The sequence below is a fragment of the Fulmarus glacialis genome, unplaced genomic scaffold, assembly GCF_000690835.1.
Source record: "Fulmarus glacialis isolate BGI_N327 unplaced genomic scaffold, ASM69083v1 scaffold39063, whole genome shotgun sequence".
Classification (NCBI taxonomy): domain Eukaryota; kingdom Metazoa; phylum Chordata; class Aves; order Procellariiformes; family Procellariidae; genus Fulmarus; species Fulmarus glacialis.
The window spans coordinates 1-23,232 of NW_009204306.1; the positions used below are offsets into that span (position 1 = coordinate 1).

General features: G+C 36.7%; 1 protein-coding gene across 1 annotated transcript; it reads left to right on the plus strand.

Annotated features, from left to right (window-relative positions):
* Nucleotides 1-315: 315 nt before the first annotated feature.
* On the plus strand, nt 316-23,004 carry LOC104070028 (calcitonin gene-related peptide type 1 receptor-like; the record flags this gene model as incomplete). The annotated part of the gene is made up of 11 exons (XM_009574941.1): nt 316-460; nt 1,953-2,063; nt 3,011-3,123; nt 7,113-7,204; nt 9,385-9,417; nt 12,763-12,889; nt 14,480-14,633; nt 15,886-15,946; nt 16,066-16,132; nt 22,378-22,596; nt 22,963-23,004. Coding segments are annotated over 11 exons (1,164 nt in total), but the record flags the coding sequence as incomplete, so codon positions are not given.
* Between the last annotated feature and the right edge of the window lie 228 nt (nt 23,005-23,232).

A 23,232-nucleotide genomic window follows, 5' to 3' on the forward strand; every position in this document is an offset into this window, starting at 1 on the left:
GTTTTGCTGGATTTTGCAAAAGCTGTTTATATGCTTCTGACTGTCTCAGTGCTTTCTATGCATTTTTCCATTATTATTTATAAATCTTGCAGATTGTTACTCCCCCATGCTCATTCAGGAGATATTTGTCAAGATTCAGTAGTAAGAGGAATTGCTAAATTAACCAGAAAACCACAAAATCATATTGTCAGTAATAAGATAATTTTCCTTCAGTAAAATAATATTTAAAATATAATATTTAAAAAGACTGAAGTTTAAGAAGTTTATATTGGAGTTTGTACGTGATTTGCTAAAAAAAAGTCTTTTTCCTCTTAGTTTTTTGCCGCTGCTATACCATCTGAAGGGCATCAGAATATGACGGAGGACTTCACTCAACTGAGTGTTACACGGAATAAAATTATGACAGCACAGTATGAATGCTACCAGAAAATTATGCAAGATCCTATTAATAGGAAAGAAGGTAGAGATTATTTTCTTATAAGGTTTTACAAAGGCAAATGGTCAACAGATATAATTACAGTAATTCAGGATCCTTTTGTTATATTCATTTCTTGCCTTGGTAGCAATCATTTTTCAGGCTATAACTGTATTTGTACAATTTTTTAGAAATGTCACTTTGGGATTCATGAAGATAAAGTAATATGTTATATTACCTGCCCATAGCACCACTTCTTATATAATACAAAGCTTTTATTTCTGATGAGATAAGAAAATGTTAATTTAAATAGGTATCCAGATTAAAAAATGACTGATTAATCTTACCACTTTATTTCATTTCACGTTCTTATACTACCTCTGTCTCCCTGGTCACATCTGGCTTTAAAAATTGAAAGTATCTTGATACACATAATTTTCCTGCTCTGAGGATTATATTAGTGTCATTAATGCTTTTTCTGATAACTCATTCAGAGCTAACTTCAGTAACTCTACCTGTCGCTGTATTCACTGTTTCTGACTTTATAACTTCTGGCAACATTGAATGGCTTTTGAGGCAAGAAGAGGTAATTGCATTCTTTTACAATTAGGTTTTTTTCTCTTCTGAAATGATTCTTTGGAGGTACTGAATGTCTGGAGGTCAGGAATGGATATGATTATGAGAGTGTAAGCTTACGTCCAGCCTGGGGCATCACCTTCAGAAAGATCTGGACAAATTGGAAAATCTTCAGATGAGAAGAGGAGGAATTATGTGATGTTTGAAAAATCCAGCCTTTGAGATGGGGGGCATTATTAAGTGTTAAAAAGAAAACTGAAGGAAGATACTAAAAACATCTTCAAATTTGTAGAGAGGGCCAGTCATTCAGTCATGTCTTTTGGGAAAGGATTTCTTTATAAAACCCCAGCTCATTCTCAAGGGAGGTTTATTTTAGATGTTAGAATTCCTGTGAGTGCAATGAGGCATTGAAACAGGGTCTTGAGGGATACTGTGGATTCCCTGTCCCTGGAGGACTTAGAGAATTGTTCGTCCATGATGACCGCTGCAGGCTCAGCTCTGCCTGCGGCAGAGGAGCTGTGGCTGCCTCCCAGCCAGGCTTTCTGATGGCTTCTAGGATACCACTGTGTTTTCAGTGAACTAGTAAACATATGTATAAGCTTGGTATACATCCAAAATGTAAATAAATTCAGTAAAATGGTCTTTGCAAGCTTAAGGCTCTTTGTTAATGTGCATTATTTGGTCTGAATTGATTTAGGTTTTTTTGCCTACCATGCTCTAGATCTGAGGTTTGTAAATTGTAGATGTAGACCGTTTCAAGGTGGATGATGATGGATTTTAAAATGTGTTTGAAGAAACGTACATATAAGGAACCATTTCTATTATTTCTTATGTTTCTATTTTCTTTTTTTCTCAATGCTGCAAGTGAGAAACTTACCTTATGCAGTCTTACATCTTACTTTTGAAAGACTATATGAAAGAAGGGTTGTTATTTTATTATCAGGTATCTACTTGTTTGCAGGTCCTTACTGTAACAGGACATGGGATGGCTGGTTGTGCTGGAGTGATGTGGCTGCCGGAACTGTGTCAGTACAGCGTTGTCCTGACTACTTTCAGGATTTCAACCCATCAGGTAAATGTGCATGGGCTTCTACATCAACACGTTTCTTAATAAAAATGAGGTTTTGGGTGCTTGATGCCTCCCAATGCCCTACTCAAGTCGCTAATGCTCCAGAATTTCAGTAACGCCAAACCCATTATTTGCATTTTCCCTTTATCACATAGAAACTTGACAAATTACTTGTTTTCTTTTCTGAAATATGTCCTTGAGGGTTTCTGTAGATTAGGAAATAGAAATTGAAGTTAGATCACAGTTTTTTCCTCTTAGAGATGAGCTTTTCTCTCTGACAGACAAGCAGACTTACTCTTTTACCTCAATTCAGTAGCTGAAGTCTACAAGAGTTTCTCCCACAAATGAATCTTTTCCTGTTTCTGTAGGCTAAACTTTGCATCTGTGAGCATGTGGAAATATCATAGACTTCCACGCTTGTCTCTTTCTGCTGCCTTTGGTATTTCCCAGTGACCTTTCATGCCTCTTTCTATTTGATGATAGAAATCATTATGCAGTCCCACAAATTTTCCAGTTTGGTTCATGAGCAGTTTCTCTATTGATGTTTTCCCGCCTGTCCAATCCTAATTTACAGTGGTATGATGTCAGACTTCAGTTTAGATCTTGGATGTTCAACAAGCCATTTAAATATTCTTGTCACTTCATCTAGTAGTTCTCTAACAGTTAATTCGATATATTTTGATACTTACTGGATTGGAGGAGGGAAATCTATTTGTTTTCTTAAGAAAAACACATCAACAGTTGCCCTTGTCAAACAAGAGCAATGGTCTCTAGTTTCTCAGAATTCATAGTAACAAGCAGTGTCTCTCTAGTTATAATAAAGCTGTCATTTGTTTGCCAGTCTTCCTTCATTAAATATCAGGCATCAGGAAGTAGAACTTCAGTGCTGACTGTTGTGTTTTTCTTTTGTTTTTCTTTTTTGTTTTTCTTTCCATCTACATTGACTGTAGAAAAAGTTACGAAGATCTGTGATCCAAGTGGGAATTGGTTTAGACACCCAGAAAGCAACAGGACATGGACAAACTATACCCAGTGTAATATCTATACGCATGAAAAAGTGAAGGTAGGAAAGGAATGAATGCATGTTACCAGTGTCAAGAAACTAATCTGAAAAATTTCACACATTTCAAAACTCGAATGGCAGCAGAGTTGATTCAACATCAAAATGCAAAAAGAAGAAAGCATATTGAATCAAAAGGATGAATTGTGCAAAACGGACTCAAAAAAACCCAACCCACCTGCTTTGTCTTTTATGGCTGGTTTCAACTGCTTGAATAATGTGATCATATTTTTGTTTATGGGTATTTTAAATGTGTAGGTACTAGTACTTGTCTAGGTCATCCACAGTTATCCTCTGGTAAGCAAAGTGTATGTCTTATAAGAGCAGACCTTTACGTTTTGCTCTGTAACTTTGCATTCGGGTCCAAGTTCAGCAGAACTGCAGGAGGTTTGCACATCTCTGGAAGACATGCTGAGTGCATGGGTTTATCCAATTAACTCTTAGTGACAGATTTTTCAGCAGGTGCACAACCAAAATTTTGTTTGGGATTAATACATCTTCAAGGCAGATTTAAGTAGAGTTTGGATGTGTTGGGTTTGTTTTTTTTTCCCCAGTGTGAAAATCTTTTCTTTTTTACCAAAGTGTAGGCAAGCTGTAGTTGAGTGGATTCACCACAGGATCTTTGGAGGCCAGAGGGAAGTAAATGATGAGAAGTTGGTACACCTGAGGGACAGGATGCCATCCAGAGGGACCTGGACAAGCTGGAGAAGTGGGCCCATGTGAACCTCATTTTTCAGGTTCAACAAGGCAAAGTGCAGGTTTGGGCACCTGGGTCGGGGCGACCCCTGGTATCAATACAGGCTGGGGGATGAAGGACTTGGGGGTACTGGTGGACAAAAAGCTGGACATGAGCCGGCAATGCACGCTCACAGAAGCCCAACTGTATCCTGGGCTGCATCAAAAGAAGCTTGGCCAGCAGGTCGAGGGAGGTGATTTTGCCCCTCTACTCCACTGTGGTGAGACCCCACCTGCAGTACTGCATCCAGCTCTGGAGCCCTCAGCACAGGAAAGACATGGACCTGTTGGAGCGGGTCCGGAGGAGGGCCACAAAAATGATCAGAGGGATGGAATGCCTCTCCTATGAAGAAAGGCTGAGAGAGTTGGGGTTATTCAGCCTGAAGAAGAGAAGGCTTTGGGGACACCTTATTGCAGCCTTTCAGTACTTAAAGGGGGCTTATAAGAAAGATGGGGACAGACTTTTTAGCAGGGCCTGTTGCGACAGGACAAGGGGGAATGGTTTTAAACTAAAAGAGGGTAGATTTAGACAAGACATAAGGAAGAAATGTTTTACAAGGAGGGTGATGACACACTGGAACAGGTTGCCCGGAGAGGTGGTAGATGCCCCATCCCTGGAAACAGTCAAGGTCAGGTTGGATGGGGCTCTGAGCAACCTGATCTAGTTGAAGCTGTCACTGCTTACTGCAGGGACATTGGACTAGATGACCTTTAAAGGTCCCTTCCAACCCAAACTATTCTATGATTCCAAGTGTTAGATAGGGTTTGTTTTTCCTTGTGATCCTTTTCCTGTCTATGTCTTGTGTCCTGGCTCCCAAGTGCCATTTTTTCAGTTTTTGCGATATTAAGCTCCTCACATGAATAGAAAACCTATACTTCGAGTTTATTTAAGTGAAATTTTACAAGCATCCAAAATTATCTCAGGACAGGCAGCAAAATGCTTTGAGAGAGTTGTTTTCTATGTATCAAAGGTAGGCTCTATACACACACACCCCCATGTGGGTATATGTATAGATAGTATTTTTATTGACTTCAGTTTATCTTGAAGATGCCCATCCATTGACAGATTTAGAAAAATACAAATAATTTAAAAAAAAATCTGGTAAACCTCCAAATGTCCTTTTTCTGAGATACTCTGTGATATGTGAGGATATAATGGGCAAAATTGTATATTTTGCACGACCACCACCACCCCCCCCAATTGTATGCCCACTGATATTTTTTATGTTTATGAAACATTCGGTCATGGGAAGAAGCAGTAAATTTAAACTGTAAATGTCCAAGAACTGGAAATATAAAATGCAGGTCAGGATAGACTGTAAATTAATTTGGACCTCGTGGAAAAGCGCTCAATAATAGCAGGTTGTGTCAAGAATACTGACATCTATTAGATCCTAACCGCCTGCATCATTGCTGTCAAGAGTGCTTTAGGGTATTTACCTAAAAAACATACTGAGAAAAGGTGGTAATAGATGATAATAAGGCACTTTTGTATTGCTTTTTCTCAAATCATGAGACATTGAATACGCTAATGGCAGTTTAATTCTACTAGCAGAGATGCTATAATTCATTGGTTCTCGCTAATATTTGGCTGGAAACTGTGACAATATTATTCAGACAGGAGAAGATCCATGCATCCATCCTTCTTTATGAATAATAAGCTAGTTTCCCTCAGGTGTTTTGCCAGCATATTTCAACTCTGTCATGCATCAAAAGCTATTGTTTAAATGGAATAATAGCTCTGAAGAAAGCCTTACTACTTGCTACAGTTCTATGTGTTGTTATATTAAACAACATTATCTTTTTACTTTGCTAGGAAGGCAGGTTAGATAATGCACAATAAATGTGACTGTTGTCCGTTGTTCAATTCTTATTGTTATTGCCCTCATCAGCAGTCCCTGCTGTACCACTGTTTCTTGCCAGGTTTAAATTTTGTGGAAATCTTCTAAATCTTTAACATGCACCTTTGCCTAAATTGGTCACTGAATGAGGCGGTGATACGGGATATGGACCTGTCATAGAAAGGCTGTCATTATGTATACGTAGCCAAACTTTAGCATTTCAGGGGTAACCCTTGTTTTTTCTCACTTCCAAAGTTTTATGAAAGTTTCACTTAAACTTAAAAGCATAGCTTTTTTCTTTTTTTTTTTTTTTTTTAAAGTTATCTCATTTTTAAAAATAACAACAATTTGAAAAATTCTAGCATGTACAAAGAGGTACCTTTGTCTCATCTTACAACCTTCTTAAAGCTTTACCTGGAATCTTTTTATATTATTTCAAAAGTCAATACATGTAGCAAGCTGCAGTTAGTCTATCTTAAATTGGAATAATAGGTTCAGAGGATACATACAGTTTGGAGTACATGAGCATTTGTGTGTATGCTCTAATTCTCCGTATAGACTCCAGATAGTTATGCCTTATTGTGATAGTATAAGGTTCAAGTTGAATATCTTAATTTCCTTACGTGCAAAATGATAATCTTACATTTAATTCAACAAGAGAAATCTTGTGAGGCAGATTCCATGACTGAAAACAGGGGTTTGTTACTAGTGGAATTTAATATATTTATTAATTCAAAGAATTAATGATAACATGTTGTATATATTCCAAATATTCATTTACTAGTTCCTCATTTTTACCTTTTGTATCTACCCAGCTTTTTATAATTCTATAATTTGGCTGTAGGCTTATTTAACAAGACTGTTTAGTCTTCACTATTTTTGAGTTATTGTTGATTTTTTTCACACCCTTTCTTAAATGCCAAATGAAAACTAAATTTCCAATATCATAATCACAGCTTGCTTTGAAGGAAGTATCTTTAAATGATAAGAAAAAACATTCTATGAGGAAAAAATACATAAATTCATATAGGAAGCACGTGTTTTACTTAAGAGTTGTGTTAATACATGAATCAAGCCTCAGACAGGAATGCACCAGGTGCAGTAGCATAAATAGCCAGATTTATGTAAATACTCAGAAAAAACATAGCAGTATATATTAGAAACCTAATGTTTTAACTGATAAGAGGTAAGTTCTAGTGATGATTTCAACAAATCTGTTGTTTGTCCTACAGAAAGAGATTTTAGTAAGATGTTGATTTGCGTGATTCTAGACTTGACTTATCATTATCTGTAATGTTTTTATTTTCTTAATCCTATTGTAGTCATTTTATATGCAGAAGAGATGTATAAGTATGTGCTTTATCAACAATAGTTCTGTATGCATCACAGGTGCTTGGTTTTGTTCTTTTATTGCAGACTGCTCTGAATTTGTATTACTTGGCCATCATCGGACATGGTCTTTCAATTGCATCACTTCTGCTTTCTCTTGGCATATTCTTTTATTTTAAGTAAGTATATTTAAAATCCTTTACTACATATCAGGGGTTGCAACAATCGTAGTTTCAATACTTTGAAACACCAGCCATCCCAATGAAATTAGATGGAGCAAGAGGGTGAAGAAAGTCAGTATAAAATCCCAAATATGCAAACCGAAAACTGTAGAATATATTGAAAATAGGAAATGGGAAAATGGGAAAATTTTTGTTTGTTTGTTTTGGGTTTGTGTTTTGTTTTTTTTTTTTCTTTCATAATAAATTACAGTGTGGATATGTCGGGCAACCAAACTAAAGAGCAAATGGAAACCAGAATACTGATGACATACGATAGGTACAGTAACATTCCAAAGTAGGTAGCCACAAAATATGATAAATTGTAAAGAAAGTAAGGCTAAGAGCTACAGTAGGGAATGGGAATAATAAAAATAATCCTGTTTTTTTTTTTTTTTATTCACTGTAATATGTCTATGGCCATTATGTCATATCCATTGACTAACAGTTATTATGTTACCCTCCTGAAAGAAAGTTTGAGCAGTGTATCACCACTGTCATATAATGCACAGGTCTTTCAAAATTAGTCTTCTTATTACTTCACATTTTGTGAGTTTACTTTCGTTTCTCATGAAAGACACTTTTTTCTTTTTTAAAGAAGATGATGAGGCTTAGTAGAGAGGTGAAACCAGGAGTGTTGCCACATGAGCAAAGCTGAGAGAGACAAGTTGTTATCTCCGCCAAATGCTGCACTGCACAGTGTAGGTTTTCCTTGTTAACTGGCATTTATTTCTGCATTGTTTTTCATTGGGCAATATAGATCTCCTCTACGGTCTTACTTATTTCTTACCACTATACCTTACTGTCTCACTCCATCTTTTATTTTTTCCTAACATTTAAATATGAATAGCATATACACCAGCAACTGTGGGGCTAGCTCAGATTTTGCTTTTCTCATGCTTTGGACTTTGATTACATAGGGGTAGCAGATATCTGATAAAAAATTATCCTTTTTAGTCACATCTGGCTGAATATAGTGTTTCCAATTTAGATATGCATTATTTCCCCAGGTTCTGGGACAAAATCTCCACAAATTCCCAACAAACCAGAGTGTTTCAACTTTGTAGCATCTCTTTATGAAATCCAATATTCAAGATGACTTTTCAGCTTTTTCTGACTTCTTTTCATGAGGGAAAACCAAAACATTTGTGTTTTTTAATCGATTTATTTGCATATACCTGTAAAAACAATGCTTACCATTTCCAAATTCACTTTCCCTCCACAAAATCAACATGTGAAATGGCTGAGTCCTTATAAGAAGCTTGATTTTGCATAAAAAAGGGCTATACTGTTGCTATACATGTCACAAAAAGTTTAAGAGACTAAATATCTAATGTAACAGGAAAAATGCTTTGACATAGACTTCTCAGGAGAAAACAAAAAGATTTGGAATACAATATGATTTTAAAAGTTCAGAGACAGTAAAGCATGATTTTTCTGTAATATGAAAACCAAGCCAATTTCATCTTGGCTTGTGGCACTTATTGCAAAAGCAGGTGATCTGCTTTGCTACCGTTATAACTATGTCATGTTTGTCTAACCCTCCAGGGATTTTTTTCTCCCTCTGGTATGAGGATCATCTCTCGTCAGAGAACCACATGGAATTAATCCAGACCCACAAACCACATTTTCTAGACTGTGGTTATGTTGGGATATAAAAAGAAATTACAAAATTTAAAGGAAGCTAAAGAAAGTCCTCTATAAGCTGTTCTCTTGGGAAGTACAGTTCCTCTAAAGTATTTTTAGTACCAGAAGGGTATTTAAGGATATAGATTAATACCAGGATGTATTATGTATTGGCTGAAGCTTATATAGTTATTCATAGCTTTAACAGGTGGACTTTTTTTTTTTTGCTATTGTGTGTGGGAGCCTTTGAATTTGTCATGTTTCCAAAATCTTTATTCTGTTAGTCGATTCATAGTTTCCATAGTTTCCAACATTTGCTGGATTGCTGACCATTAAAATATCTTTAGGTTTGACTAGAAAGGTGATACTTTTCTCCATAGGAAAAATGACAGGTTTTTTCAAATATCTTCAGCTTTTCAAGTATCAACTATTTGGGTTTTGAATGAATTTTTTTTTAAGATTAAAATGTTTTTGTGCGTTTTATTTTTTCATTTGAAATTCTGTTTTTTCTTCAGAAAATTGTCCCATTGGAAATACTTGTCCAGTTTGTGACTTGTGTTCCCCAAATGGATTGGAGTTCTTGGTTTAATAGCATAAAATGGGCTATAAACTTGGAACTCCAATCTTCCTCTCTGAAAATTCATCTGTGACACACAAAAGTAACTTCTTGCAGTGGCTCTGCTTTCTCCTTCTGTTACATACTCTAGATCATACATGTGTTTATTATGAATCTTTTATTAAAATAGTTGTATGGTTTTCGTAAAGAAAGAAAAACAAGGCAAGAGAAAACTTTAAAAAACAGTGAATTCCAAGAAAGGGGAGCTATAATTTTAAAGATGTCCCCTCCCCCCCAACCCAAACAAAAACCAAACCAACCAAACAAAAAAACCCCACCTGAAATAAAGGAGTTGTTGATCAAGCATCATGTCAAATCACATGTCAGCACTCACAGAGGATAGCAACACTATGCTTAAAGAGCAGGCAAACAACTGAATGATAGATTGATATAGAGATAGGAGGTTCCTAAGTCACTTTAGGTTAATTTCAGCTGAACGGATAATTCCCTTAGGTGCATATGTGGATCTCACTGGTTGAATTTTGCAGTATTTGAATACCTTAAAAAATTAGATCTCAAACACGTCTGGGGGCTTTTGAAAATGTTACCTTTTTTCTTTTGGAGAAATATTGGAGAAATTAATTTTTCCCTAATGCCCAGGACATACAGGAGTCAAAATAGGAAGGGAAATAGATAATTTAGCAGGAGGTCTGTTTTTATTTTACTGCACATGGTTTAATCCAGGGGTAGGTCATTCAAATGTTCTTAGATCATAATTATGAGAATTAAGTGATTAAAGGATATTATGTCATTAAGAGAAACAGTCAGAAAAAGGAATATGGGAAGGGTAACAGAAGAGGGAGGGTGGGGAGGCTTAGGAGAAAATCCTTTTATTACCAAAAGCAGTCTTCATTTTTAACTGTCATCAGTCTTGCTTTCTTATTTCTTGTCCGGTGATCCTTTCAATCTTTTTATGCATGGGTGGAGGTGGGTGTGGATGGGTGTGTTTGAATATTCAACAGGAACAGCTGCTGGATGACCCTGAGCGATGGCCCCATTAGCTGTATGTGCTTTTCCTTGTCTGCGCATTGAATCTTAACAATAAGCAGACAGAATTCCAGAGTTCTTCAGGACTTGTTTACACAAAGCTCTTAGCTGGAATCTAGTGTTGCACCTCTTTTCATATATAAACCACACAGGGGAAAAAAAAACATATAAAAATGCATTTTCAAAGAACATAAAAAACCTGCATATTATAATAATCAAAGCTTTATGCATTTTAGGCATTAAAATTGAAAGACAAAAATAAAATTTAAAAAAGCCTAACGGAATATACTTTATCACTTAATTCATATCCAAGCCTGTGTTCTGTATTTTGGACACTTTTTCTTTTCTGTTTTCTTCAGGTAAATAACACTTGGCAACCAGAGGTTCATTAGGGTAGTTCCTTGTGCTGCATGGCAGCACTGGTTTCTAGAGTGGTTTCCTTCCCCCATATTTAGTGACATGAGGCTTAGAATGTCTCAGGGCTCCAAGGCTTGACTTGCAGAAACTCTGCCTGATTCATGGTATTGCACTGTGCGTATGTGAACCTATTAACTTACTCCAGGTATCTGCAGGGTGCTTCATACGCTCTTGTGCTAGTTGCAAAGAATGCAACCAAGAAGTGCAGTCTCCTCTATAGCCAGTCTTTTTTGACTGTCTCTTTTGTTCAGTGGGGTCATTTTGTTTCTTGTTTCATCTGTCATGTTCTCAACAGTTTTCAATATACTCCTCCAGCTTTTGTTACTATTCCATACCTGCATTTCTCTGTTAAAATATAAAGTTCTTCTCCCTCCTGCCCTCCCAAATAAAAATGAATCACCAATGTCCATACTTTATCTTTTCTTCCAGGCATGCTATTTGAAAAGGCTAGAAAACTTCTTTTTTTTCCCCGTGTAACAATTTAGACTTGTCTCCTGCTGACCTTGTCAATGTATTTCTGATTTCTCTAACAGTGAAGGGCAGTTGCCTGTGTAAGTGATAGATTTTTCTCCTGCAGTTAGTCATTTCATTTTGTCAATCAACTGCACTCCGTATTGCTGGCTATAAAATGGAGGTAGGTAGGTGCAGTTATAAAGCACAGACTCAGGCTTCAGTAGATGCTTTCTCCAAAGTAACCAACTAGTGTTTCCTGAGAGTGACCACAGTACCACAGTCTTTATCACTTCTCTTTGCCTGTGGGAGACGTTTCTCTGAGCAATGCTCACCCTGCAAAACCGGGCTGTGTTCCTGACTACTGGCACTGACCTGCTGTATGACTCTGATCGAGTCAGTTTGCTCATATGTGCTGCGCACCCCCTAACTCAAATCTAAAAGAATCATTTTTACTCAACTTTGTAAACCGATCATCTGCTTTCATAATAAAATGGATGTTACTTGATCTTTTGGGAATTTTGAGCATTAAGCCTTAATATCCCCATGATCTGAATTGTTTATATATCCATATAGGCTTTCTATCTTCTTTTGTGTTTGTCTGTAAAGCTGAATTTCTTTGGAAACACTTGAACGAGAAGCACTCCTGCCTCTTGGAATGGAACTAAGTTAGACCTGCTTTCTCTAGAATGGCAGATAAACAGAAATCTGCTGCCACTGTTCAACTTCTAGTATTATTTAATATTATTGAAACTCTGTTTAAAAAAAAGAAAGCCCTTCCAAAGATATTTTTCTCTTTAATTTTATTGCAAAATTAAAAGCAAACCTTGAAAATTAACACAATTAAATGCGGTTATATATTCCTTTTTGTAATTGTATTTTATATACTGTTTATAACTTAGTTATATACAGAAGTCAAGATAAGATTTGAGTTATTTTACTTATTTGGGTATTTCTCTAGCTATAGGATTAAGGAAGAAAAATTACGAAAGTAAAAGAGAATTATCCTTAGAAAATCTTAATAGGTTTGGGTAAATGGAAACATAAGATAAGACAGTTTCTTCAAGCTCAGTTATGATAGTTAATTGGGAAATTCTTCAGGTACTAATAAAAAAAGGTATAAATCTTCTGAAACATGTTACATTATCGCTATTCAAATCGTTTTTAGATAGCCACTACAAAGCAGGTCCTTCACTGTAAACATATTGGAACTGAATGTACTTGCTTTGCCTCCTGTTGGCGTTTAAGGGAAGGTGTTACCTTTCACATCATTCTATTAAATTTGGACTGGAGCTGAAGAAAGCGTTGATGTAAGACTTCTTAATAAAATAAAGAGCTCTAGTATTTAAAAATTTCACAGTTGGCCCCAAATACACACAGTTGTCTCCCCGTGTATTCATTTGTTCTTGTTTCTCTTTTCTAGGAGCTTGAGTTGCCAAAGGATTACCCTGCATAAAAATCTGTTTTTCTCTTTTGTTTGCAACTCTGTTGTGACAATAATTTCACTGACTGCAGTTGCCAACAATCAGGAGTTAGTTGCAACTAATCCAGTAAGTGAAAGTATATTTGGCAGCGTCATTGATTTGTATGTGAAAAACTTCAGCAGTGCAGAAGAGATAAATGAGACATGAATACTTGATGAAATGTTGTATAGCGAGGTTAAAATGTTCAGTAATGATGTATCTATGTTACATATTACAACAGATGTCTAACAATGATTTGGGCATTTCACATTTGAGGTTTCGAAATAGTAAAAACACTCTAAGAGACAGAGCATACTGAACTGCTCTTCTGAATTTGTACAAGTCACCTTTGCACTGAAACAACTGCAAGAAAGTAGCCTATTCTCAATGATGTCAGTGAGGTTATGACAGTTGAATTCACCGAGGAAGGGCAGTAAAAAAAGCTTTGGAGTGTATTTTGGATGTCAGCTACTTTCCTATGGCTTTAACTTTGCCATCTTCAGTTGAAATGAGAAGAATTAGTTTTTTTTGTGAAGGGAGATAAAGCTGACCCTTATATTCCAAAAGTAAAAAGCAAAATAAAAAAGCTGTCCATTCAGGTCTGATTTTTCTCTCTCTCATTTCCTGATTATTCTGGGGCAAGTGTGAATCAGTAGCCTCTCCCAAAAGGCTAGGAGTTATAGCAATGGAAGAGCCTGAAAATGAAATACAAAAACAAACAAATCCCTAACTATGGCTTTATTTTTATTTAAACCTGGAAGATAAATTTAAATTCTGTGAAAGTTAGGGCAAAACTCCAGAAGCTGAATCAAGTAAAAAGATAAATTCTCTTTCTCCTGTAAAAGCTCATCAAAGTACTGGAAAATAGGCTTGAGAGAGCTGCTAATAATCATCATCAAATGATTAGGTAGCAGAACATGGTAAAACAATATTGATTTTTGGTTTGTTTTAAGCTAGGTGAAATAGATCAATCAAACACACAGCAATTTCAGAAGGAGAAAAAAAAGGATCTACGGTGTCAGAATCTGCAAGTTACCTATTGCTCCTTTTTCACAACCTCACCTTTTAGTCTGCACATAAGTTACAACATTTCAATTGAAGAATATCTTTTGAATGAAGCTAAATACAAATATATGCCAAGAAGGGAGCTTCCTTCCAGAACCTACTATGCAGTTCTCAACTGGCCCTAAGTGCAGTTATGACTAGGTTAAAATTGGAAGCATTGCAAGCATTTTAAAAACATAAATCGTTCTCTGGAGTAGTTATATGTTGTGATTGGTAAAACCGAGAGGGCATTATCCTCACCAAAGTACATTTTCTTGTGCAGTAACCATCAGCTAATTTAAGGATTCCGTATTGATTGTAATGGTCAAATGTGGCAATGTTTGCAATAAGGGAAAATATCATTACAGCTTTCTGCCATCATTCTTGAGGATCTCGAGGTCCTCATGTTTGAATAATAAAAATACAGACTCAGTTACCAACTTTTTTGTTACCATAAAGTATGGAATTGTAATTCCATGAAAATTCTATTTAAAAAAAAAAAAAAGTAACTGTAGTAAAAAACAGAAAAAACATTAACATTTGACTCGAGCAGTATTTTTTTCCATTTTGCAAATAAAGCTCTGAGATTTTTGGAACTTAAAAATTTATATTGTACTCTGTTTTTTCCTACAGGTTAGTTGCAAAGTGTCACAGTTCATCTACCTGTACCTAATGGGTTGCAACTACTTTTGGATGCTGTGTGAAGGCATTTACCTGCATACTCTCATTGTGGTGGCTGTTTTTGCTGAGAAACAACACTTGATGTGGTATTACCTTCTTGGCTGGGGTATGCAATTTCGCATTCTGTATTTTCAGGCTAATGCACTCTCTTACTTCTTTTCATGAGAATTTGAACATCTGTCCCTTTGCTTCTCTGAGCTGGTAGCTTTGAACAACGATGACACACCCCTCTTCTTTGTCTGCAATGTTTTAACAGGCTTAGCAATGTTAATGTAGGAAGTTGCATGTACCTCTATCTTTGCTGAAAGAGAGATTATGCATTTCTGGAGTCAGGAAGCGACTCCTCCTTTGTATAGAGAAAATAGTCTCCTATTATAAAAAAGACATTAAGAAGTAATTATTCATTGTTCCTAATCCCGAAGATGTTTATTCAGGAATGAATGTTTGTTTTCAGAGAAGTCTCGCCATGTCTAGGGTGGAGGGTCAGAACTGAGTTAGAGATGGCCAAGGATTTATTTTTTCAGCAGTTCCATTTGACCTGTATTGTTCACTAAGCAAATACAGAATAGCTGTAGCTGAAGGTCTCAAGTAATATTGGTATCAAAACTAACAAGCCAAACCTGGTCATTTCAGATAATGCACAACAGCATGTTAAAGTGCAAGCGAGGACTTTCTCCTCAGCTTCAGCGTATTGGCACATTCAACTATACTGTGACTTGGTACCTGGGTCGCTAGCTGTCCCACTACAGACACAACTGAGATGTGGTTAAAAGATCATAAGTGCTCAACAGTTTCTGAAAATTAGGTACCACCAGGGTGTCAAGAACCCCAGATAACTAATTTGTTTATTCTTTTTAGATTTTGAATTCAGCCTGATTTCCAGAGTCTGTTTTCAAATTTTTTTGCAGGTGACCTTGTTTTCTGAATGCCCAGCAAGTATCAAGGACATAATCAACATTGCTAATCATACTGTTAAAGCTATGGTCGTATATACAATTGCCTTTTTAATATTACTTACCTATTTAGCTTTATTGAAGATTGCAGTATAAAAAACATCTGTGTTAATGAAAATTGATTGTTACATTCTAAAAATTTGTAATTTGATTTGCCTTTTCTTTCTGTGTAAAGGATTTCTGTTTACCAGGATTTCCTGGTAAAACAATGGGAATAAGGTTTCATACACTCCTCTGAAAGAAATCTGAGAAAATAGAAACGGAATTGGTCCCTGTTACTTTATTTGCTCTGCAGGTATATAGTTTGGATGAGGTGAAAATAGAGAAGATTCCAGCAGGAGATGCAAGTTTACTTAGTTATTAGCCAGGTTTATATATGAAGAAAACATTGTTTTTTCTTCACAGGTTTTCCACTGATCCCTGCCTGCATACATGCTGTTGCTAGAAGTTTATATTATAATGACAAGTAAGTAGCATCTCAACTTGCTGTGCAAAACTGTTATATTTTCTTTAAGGGGAAAAAAAGGAATACAACAGATAATAAAATGCCAAATGTTTTTTTCTTTCCCTGTTTGTTTTCTCTAGTTGTTGGATCAGCTCTGATACTCATCTGCTGTACATCATCCATGGCCCTATTTGTGCTGCTCTGTTGGTAGGCATTTTTCAGATAATAATTTGCTTTTCTTATTTGTTTTCTGGCTGTTCTTCATGGGCTTATAAAGTTGGTAAGAGCCTAAAGCTAACATTTAGAGGTCACTGTCATTCGCAGGGCTCTCACTTAACCCAGTAGGTGCCTTAGACACACCAGATAAACAACTCTTGGCCTTATTAAGGAGCTGTACCCCTGGTCCTTTGAGAAACTCAGGTTTTGCAATGTTGATTATCATTCCACTTAAATGCTAGTGACAAGGAAGGACTAAATATTATCTGGAGTACTGGAGGGCCATGTTCAAATCCTTCCTTTAGCTGAGAATGCTTTCTCACTGCCCAGGCCATTTGCCAGGTTGACCCTACTACAAGCATCATTGTGTCACTGTGCTAATGTGGCCAAACAACTACCAGACTGCACCTCACTGAGGTTCAGAAAGAGGACTCCTGAATGTCAGGACTCACTGTGGGTGGGAATACGGGATGGAGAGAAACTAGAGCAGGCCCTTGGAAAAGAACCAGTGAAAATAGTTCTGCCAAGTATCTGTGACTGTCCCTGTTCTGATACTAATCTAGCAATGTGTGCTTTGGCCACCGGGATATGGCAACTCCTCTGCTTCATTAGTCTTCATGAACTCTTAGAGCACAGTGTTCTGTCTTAAACTCCAAGTTAATGCCAGCTCTATTACACGAATGTTTGCTACTGAAGACATTAAATTCTAAGTAAGCAACTGAAGACTCCACTGTATAAAAATCAATGTTGCATTTCAATTATTCTAGGACTGAATTCAACCTATGAAATTCAGTCAATAGATTATTGCTAAATAGAAATAGGTGCATAATAAAAGAAAATACTAATATGTACCTACTTACCAACTATCTACATAATTAATATATATGAATGCGTAATGCAGAGAATGCTGCAGTGTAGAAGCATTCTATATGCTCACTATATACAATAGTCATCTTTTTTACTGTAACAGAAACTTCAAACTGATCTGGCAAAAAATCTGGTATTGTATATATGTCTACTGACTTTTCAGTTCATGCAAGGAAATTCATTAAGAATGAAAACATTAAGTAACTTTTTGGAAATAATTTCAGTTTCTCATCTATATGAACTTCCTCTTCTGTTAAATTGTTAATGAATATTTGCAGAGGGCATTCTGTGCATAGAGAATTCTCTCTGAAAATCATTGCATAAATCCTGTGGTTCTTGTGACTCCCATTTTCATTCACAGTGAAATTAGCTGGTGTACTTTTTGAAGATTGTGTTAATATCATGATACACCTGAGGTCCTCTGCATGGGAAGCCAGAGGCAGTCCCCATGAAATTATTGAGATCCATGGCCCTTGGGGTGTGAATTATTACTGATAATCCCTTGTCCTGTTAGGTCTGCCATATATGTTAAAGTTAAGGCACTTCAACTAGTGCTCTAATCTGTAAACTTAAAACCAATTCTAAATCCTTTCAACTTTTCTTCTCTCTAATTTACACAGAAGATGAAATCCTGTTTTCACAGAAAGGGATAGGGGTTTTTTTCTCACTTCAGTGGTGCTGTATTTCACCCAGAAAATGTATGCCATTCTGCATTGCCATGTGGGTTGTTACTTCCTTTGTCCAGGTGTCTCTTCACAGATATATCACTTAAGTAAAGCTCTTTAAAGCTGAAATATAATTTGTATTAGTCAGAGCTTGCTTAAATAACAACAGAAAAATTTGTGTAAAAGTTATGAGTCTATACCATCTTCCATGAAGTAACATCATTTTAGGGTGTAAGATCATTTTCTCCTTCCCAGCAGTGGCCTCCACAAAGTCATACTGAAAACAGTGGCAAGACTCCTACTGGTTTCAAATGTACTGGATCAGTCCTAAACTGTCAAGTCGTCTTTCCATTCAAGACAACACTAATAATGTCCTTTGATTTTACGGGAGGCATAATAATCACCTCTGTGGGGTTGGTTTGGGTAGAATCTTTGTCCATTCTCTTTGCAATTTACAGATATGTATAACTTGATATTTCATGAGCTGACTGAAGGTGTTTCTCTTGCATTTTTCTTGCCTCACTACAATTGGTAAATTTATTTGAAAGCCATGTAAGAATAACAAAGATTAAACACAACTACACATCTTGCCTGTGATGTGAAAGTACCTTAAAGGAGTTGCTTTCCTTTCTGGTAACAAAAAATTGTATTATGTCAATTCAGAAAAGACAAGCCAGAGATAAAGTCATTAGATGAAATGCATGTGTTTAGGCTTTGTAAACAGAATCCTGATTTGCTTAAGCAGCTTGCTTGCCAGAACCAATTTTCACACTTTACTAAGCATGACCTGCTTGCATTTAAGCAACAATATTAAACTGCAAATTAGATAACAAGGGAGAAGACACTGTTTCTACTTGCAGGAGCAAGATCTCAAAGAACATGAAGAGGACTGTCAAGTGGGTGCCAGGGAGAATTGGCAGGAGCCAATGGGAATTTAACTCTTGTACATCACTGAAAACCCTACAATTACATGAAGTTAACAATAATGCTGTTTTTACTGTCCCTGTTTTACATAACTGTGGTCAGATCCCTGCCAAAGAAACTGCAAATGGGAGCAGACATAGGTTGCATTTTGATTGGAGTTGTCTTCAGTTGACCATTTAATTACAACTGTTTGCCTAAGCAACCACAATTAAAGAAATAGTGTGGGAATGAAACAGTAGAAAGTGGTGTTAGTTTTTACACTAGACAAATATTGATCAAAATGGAGGGAGGGGTGAAAAAAGCAATGGGTTTGAACTTCAGTGAAAGCAATAGTGATTTCAGTATAGATTTCAGAGGTACCAGCGCACTAGTGATTTAGTTTGCATTGGTGCCACTGAAAGAGAAGATTTTGATTTAGTTATGCCATTATTTATATAAATTATACTACAGGGATGTTTATTTTGCCCTATAATAATGTTATGTATTGTTGTCTTGGACTGACAGCCTTTTATAGATGCAAATTCTTTTAGCAGAAGAAGTAAGTGTACTCAGTGAACGTGTACTAGAAGGAAGTTCAGGAACTCCTAGCTTTGTCACTGACCTATTTAATGACTTTAAGCTGGACTCAGTACAAGACTTAGGAGTCTAGAAGTTGAATGCTTAGCATTTATATACCCAGCGTTGGGAATGTCCACAGGCCAGGTGTAAAACTTGTCTTCATGAGCACACATACAGGTGTTCTGCCCAAGCAAGCCAGGCTCAAGCAGGCTAAGATCTGAAGCTGCATAACTGTATTAAAAGCCAAGCAATGGCTACCAGCTAGTATCTAAGAATATCTGAGGTTTTTGAGCTGAGAATGGTCTATTTATATCATCCTAAGGAGGAATTTAAACAGAATTTAAACCTACATAGGATAAGGATTACCATACAGCTTAGCACAAACTCAGCATGGAGAGAAGTAGAAATATCAGGGACCTGAGGAGAGTTTAATTCAAGAACTGCAGCACCTATTGACTTACAAGCTCAGCTAAGTTCACAGCTACTCTTAAGGCAGAACCTAATTTCTACTAAGTTCCCAGTATAGGCACCAACATTTCTTTTTATCTAGGATTGCGTCCTGTGCCTTTGTTTCCATTTTTGTTCATTTGCCCGGTTCAATTTTCAGGTTACTGTGGAGCTGCCAGTATTTTACTATGTGTTCATACTGCAGCTAGCACAACAGGACTTATTTGAGGCCTTCCAAACCATCACAGTCAATGTGATGATAATATACAGGCGAGTAGTTCCACTGGCCTACTTTTGCTTAAATGTAAAAATCTACTCACTACTTTGCTGACATCAAGACCTATTTTTATCACTTTAATTAAGAATTCAGTTCATCCTGATGTCACTATACTTTGTGACAGAAGAGATATTCATCAAAAATTGGTGCTGCATACTGACATTGTCATTACTGACGCTCATACTCTTCTTCTCAACTCTGTCCTCTGCTTTGCCTCATTCATCTTTTCTGTTTGCCCTAATACCTATTTGCAGACTCTTTGAATGCTTATTTTTGTGCTTTTTGGTTTTGGTGGGTAAGTGGAACAATTAGAAAAATTCTGTGAATTTCAGCGTGTTGTAGTTTGCTGGGTGGTGTTTTACTCCTGGCTGCTGCAGCTTTCATCTTCAGTTAGCATTCAAGGATAGTATTACAGGAATAATACTGATAGCCGTGCTACCAAAACACAAGAGGGCTGAAAAGTCTGTGTTTGAGACATGTTGATGTTGAACTAGTAGATTTGAGAAGGATTAAAGTTAGAAATGGAGGAAAGATTTATTATCTATGTGTACTATGGGAATCATAGAATCATAGAATCATTAAGGTTGGAAAAGACCTCTAAGATCGAGTCCAACCATCAACTCAACACCACCATGCCCACTACACCATGTCCCTAAGCGCCTCATCTACACGTCTTTTAAATACTTCCAGGGATGGTGACTCCACCCCTTCCCTGGGCAGCCTGTTCCAAGGCCTGACCACTCTTTCAGTAAAGAAATTTTTCCTAATGTCCAGTCTAAACCTCCCTTGGCACAACTTGAGGCCATTTCCTCTTGTCCTATCACTTCTTACTTGGGAGAAGAGACCAACCCCCACCTCGCTACAACCTCCTTTCAGGTAGTTGTAGAGCGCGATGAGGTCTCCCCTGAGCCTCCTCTTCTCCAGGCTAAACAACCAAGGAAGTTGGATGAGGATTGTGGGCTGCATAAAATCTAAATAAAATCCCTTGAGAAAGAATCAGAAGACCTTGATTGCTTAAATAAAGCTTAGAGGTAGCTGGAGACTTCCAGAAGAAATTCATGCAGTAGTTTCCTATGTAAAACAATCTCCTGTTAAAATTATTTAAATAGCATCTAAGTAGAATATAAATAACATCACATGTCTGTCAAGGGCCATGTTGCTATAACAATACACAGCTATTTATTGTGAAAACCTTAACTGATGTGAAAGAATTCTGCCAGAGTTGTGGGGGACATGGTGACACACATGGTCTGAAATGGATTCCCTGTTTGCACTTGTCCTACAGCAAGACAGAGGCCTCCTCCTAGACCAGGAATTCCTAGTCTTTTTAGAAGGGAGTTGTCTGTCTGTCTGCTGGCTTCTTCCCCCACTCCCCTTTTTGTCTCTAGATAGTTGTTGACAAGGACAGACAATTATCTGGAGGAAGAGATAGGACCAGACTCTAGGTCTTTCCCTTCCATAGTGGCTCCCCTAAGCAGCACTGTCTTGCCTCTGTGCCCTTGGGCAAGGTGATGGGACTGGCTGAGCTCTTAAAGTCTCTTCTAGCTGTAGTTTCTATAAGAAGCTGCCATGATTGCATGACAGATGAAAATACGGTGTAATCATCCCTAACGTTGCTGTTGCTCTGGTTACTCACATCCTTAGGCTGGGGGTGTGTGTGTATATATACACACATATACGTACATGTGTGTGTGTATTAGTTTTGTGGTTGCTTACAACAAGTGCTTACGTGTTGAAAGATAGTCTGCATAGTTGTGATTTAAGTTTGGGATTTTTTTTTTTGGTCAAGTGAACAGATATACACCACTGTTAACAAGAAAAGCCTTAATAGCTATGGAAATAATCAAGTTCAGTAGTGCATGAGGATGATGTAAAGCATCTCAGTGCTTGCACCATTTGCAGTTCTGCTGAATGATTAAAAAATCCAACCATTGGCCACTGTGAGAATGTTAAATCCGCTGTTTGTCTACAGGAGTATACAGTTCCTCGTAGCTGCATTTTGCCTGAAATTTTATTTCTTTTTTTTATTATTATTTTTTTAAATCTGATTTTTTCTTCTCTGTAAGTTTGTCAAATTCATATCTGAAAAATAAAAACGTAGCTTTTTGAAGAACCATGTTTAAATACAAAGAGGGAAGAATGTCATCCTCTTTCTTGACCAACCTAAAAAGACATAATCATTTAAAAAACCCAAATCATTCACCTGTGTACTGTTATTGTGATAGCAGAGAGAAAGATGCATGGATTGTTAACACTGGAAGACTGATGGTTATCTGGATGGACACTTGCTTAATAAATTAGAGGAACAGATGTGGATATTAGAGCCGCATCTCAGTTACTTAAAGGTGTTTTCAAAGAGTTTTAACTTATGTTTATTGTACAATCACAATGCTATCCATGTAGTATGAGTTTTCTTGAGTTTCTGATTTTTAGTATCACAAAACAGTATGTGGGATTATTTTTCAGGCTATCTTCAGTGTAATTTTCTTTTCCAACAGGTGAATCTCTTCTTCCTGCTAAATATCGTTCGTGTTCTCATAACCAAGCTGAAAGACACCCACAAGGCAGAATCCAACCTGTACATGAAAGCAGTGAGAGCTACCCTGATTCTTGTTCCACTACTTGGCATTGAATTTGTGCTGTTTCCATGGCGACCAGAAGGCCGGATCGCTGAGGAAGTGTATGACTATGTGATGCACATCCTTATGCACTACCAGGTAGGAAGCGTTAAACAGTTTTTGCTCACTTAAGCGAGATAGCAGTTGGCATGTGAAGCAAATAAAAGAGAAACGATCATGTTGTTTTCATTTTTAAAGACCTTCATGCAATATTCTTATAAATGACTTTAACTTTCTCATTATGCTGAATTTTCATTTCTTAAAGGAAAGAAACATCATGGTAGATGGCTGGCCCAATACTTTTTAGTAATGTATTTTTAGCAATAATTCACCAAGTTTAGAATTGTACTACATTTTCTTTGCTATCTATATCTGAATTTTATCAGGAACCTCTATTTATCTCAAATCTGGAAAAATCCACATGCATGTGAAATAAAGCAGAATCTTTTTATTTTTATTTTACAGGGTCTACTGGTAGCTACGATTTTCTGCTTCTTTAATGGAGAGGTAGAGTAACAGTTTTTAATATATTTATAATTCTTTTCCTATTTTATATGTTTTTGCTTTGTTTTAGCAATTAAAGAGATGGTAATTTTGAAATTATTTTTTACAATTTTCTAAATCTAAATTTGTCAGGTAAAAAATAATTTAAAAAAAAAATCTGGCTGCCAAGAGCACAGCTTGGGAAAGACTATGCATCATTCCTGGCATCGTTAAGTTCTTTAGGACTGAGTC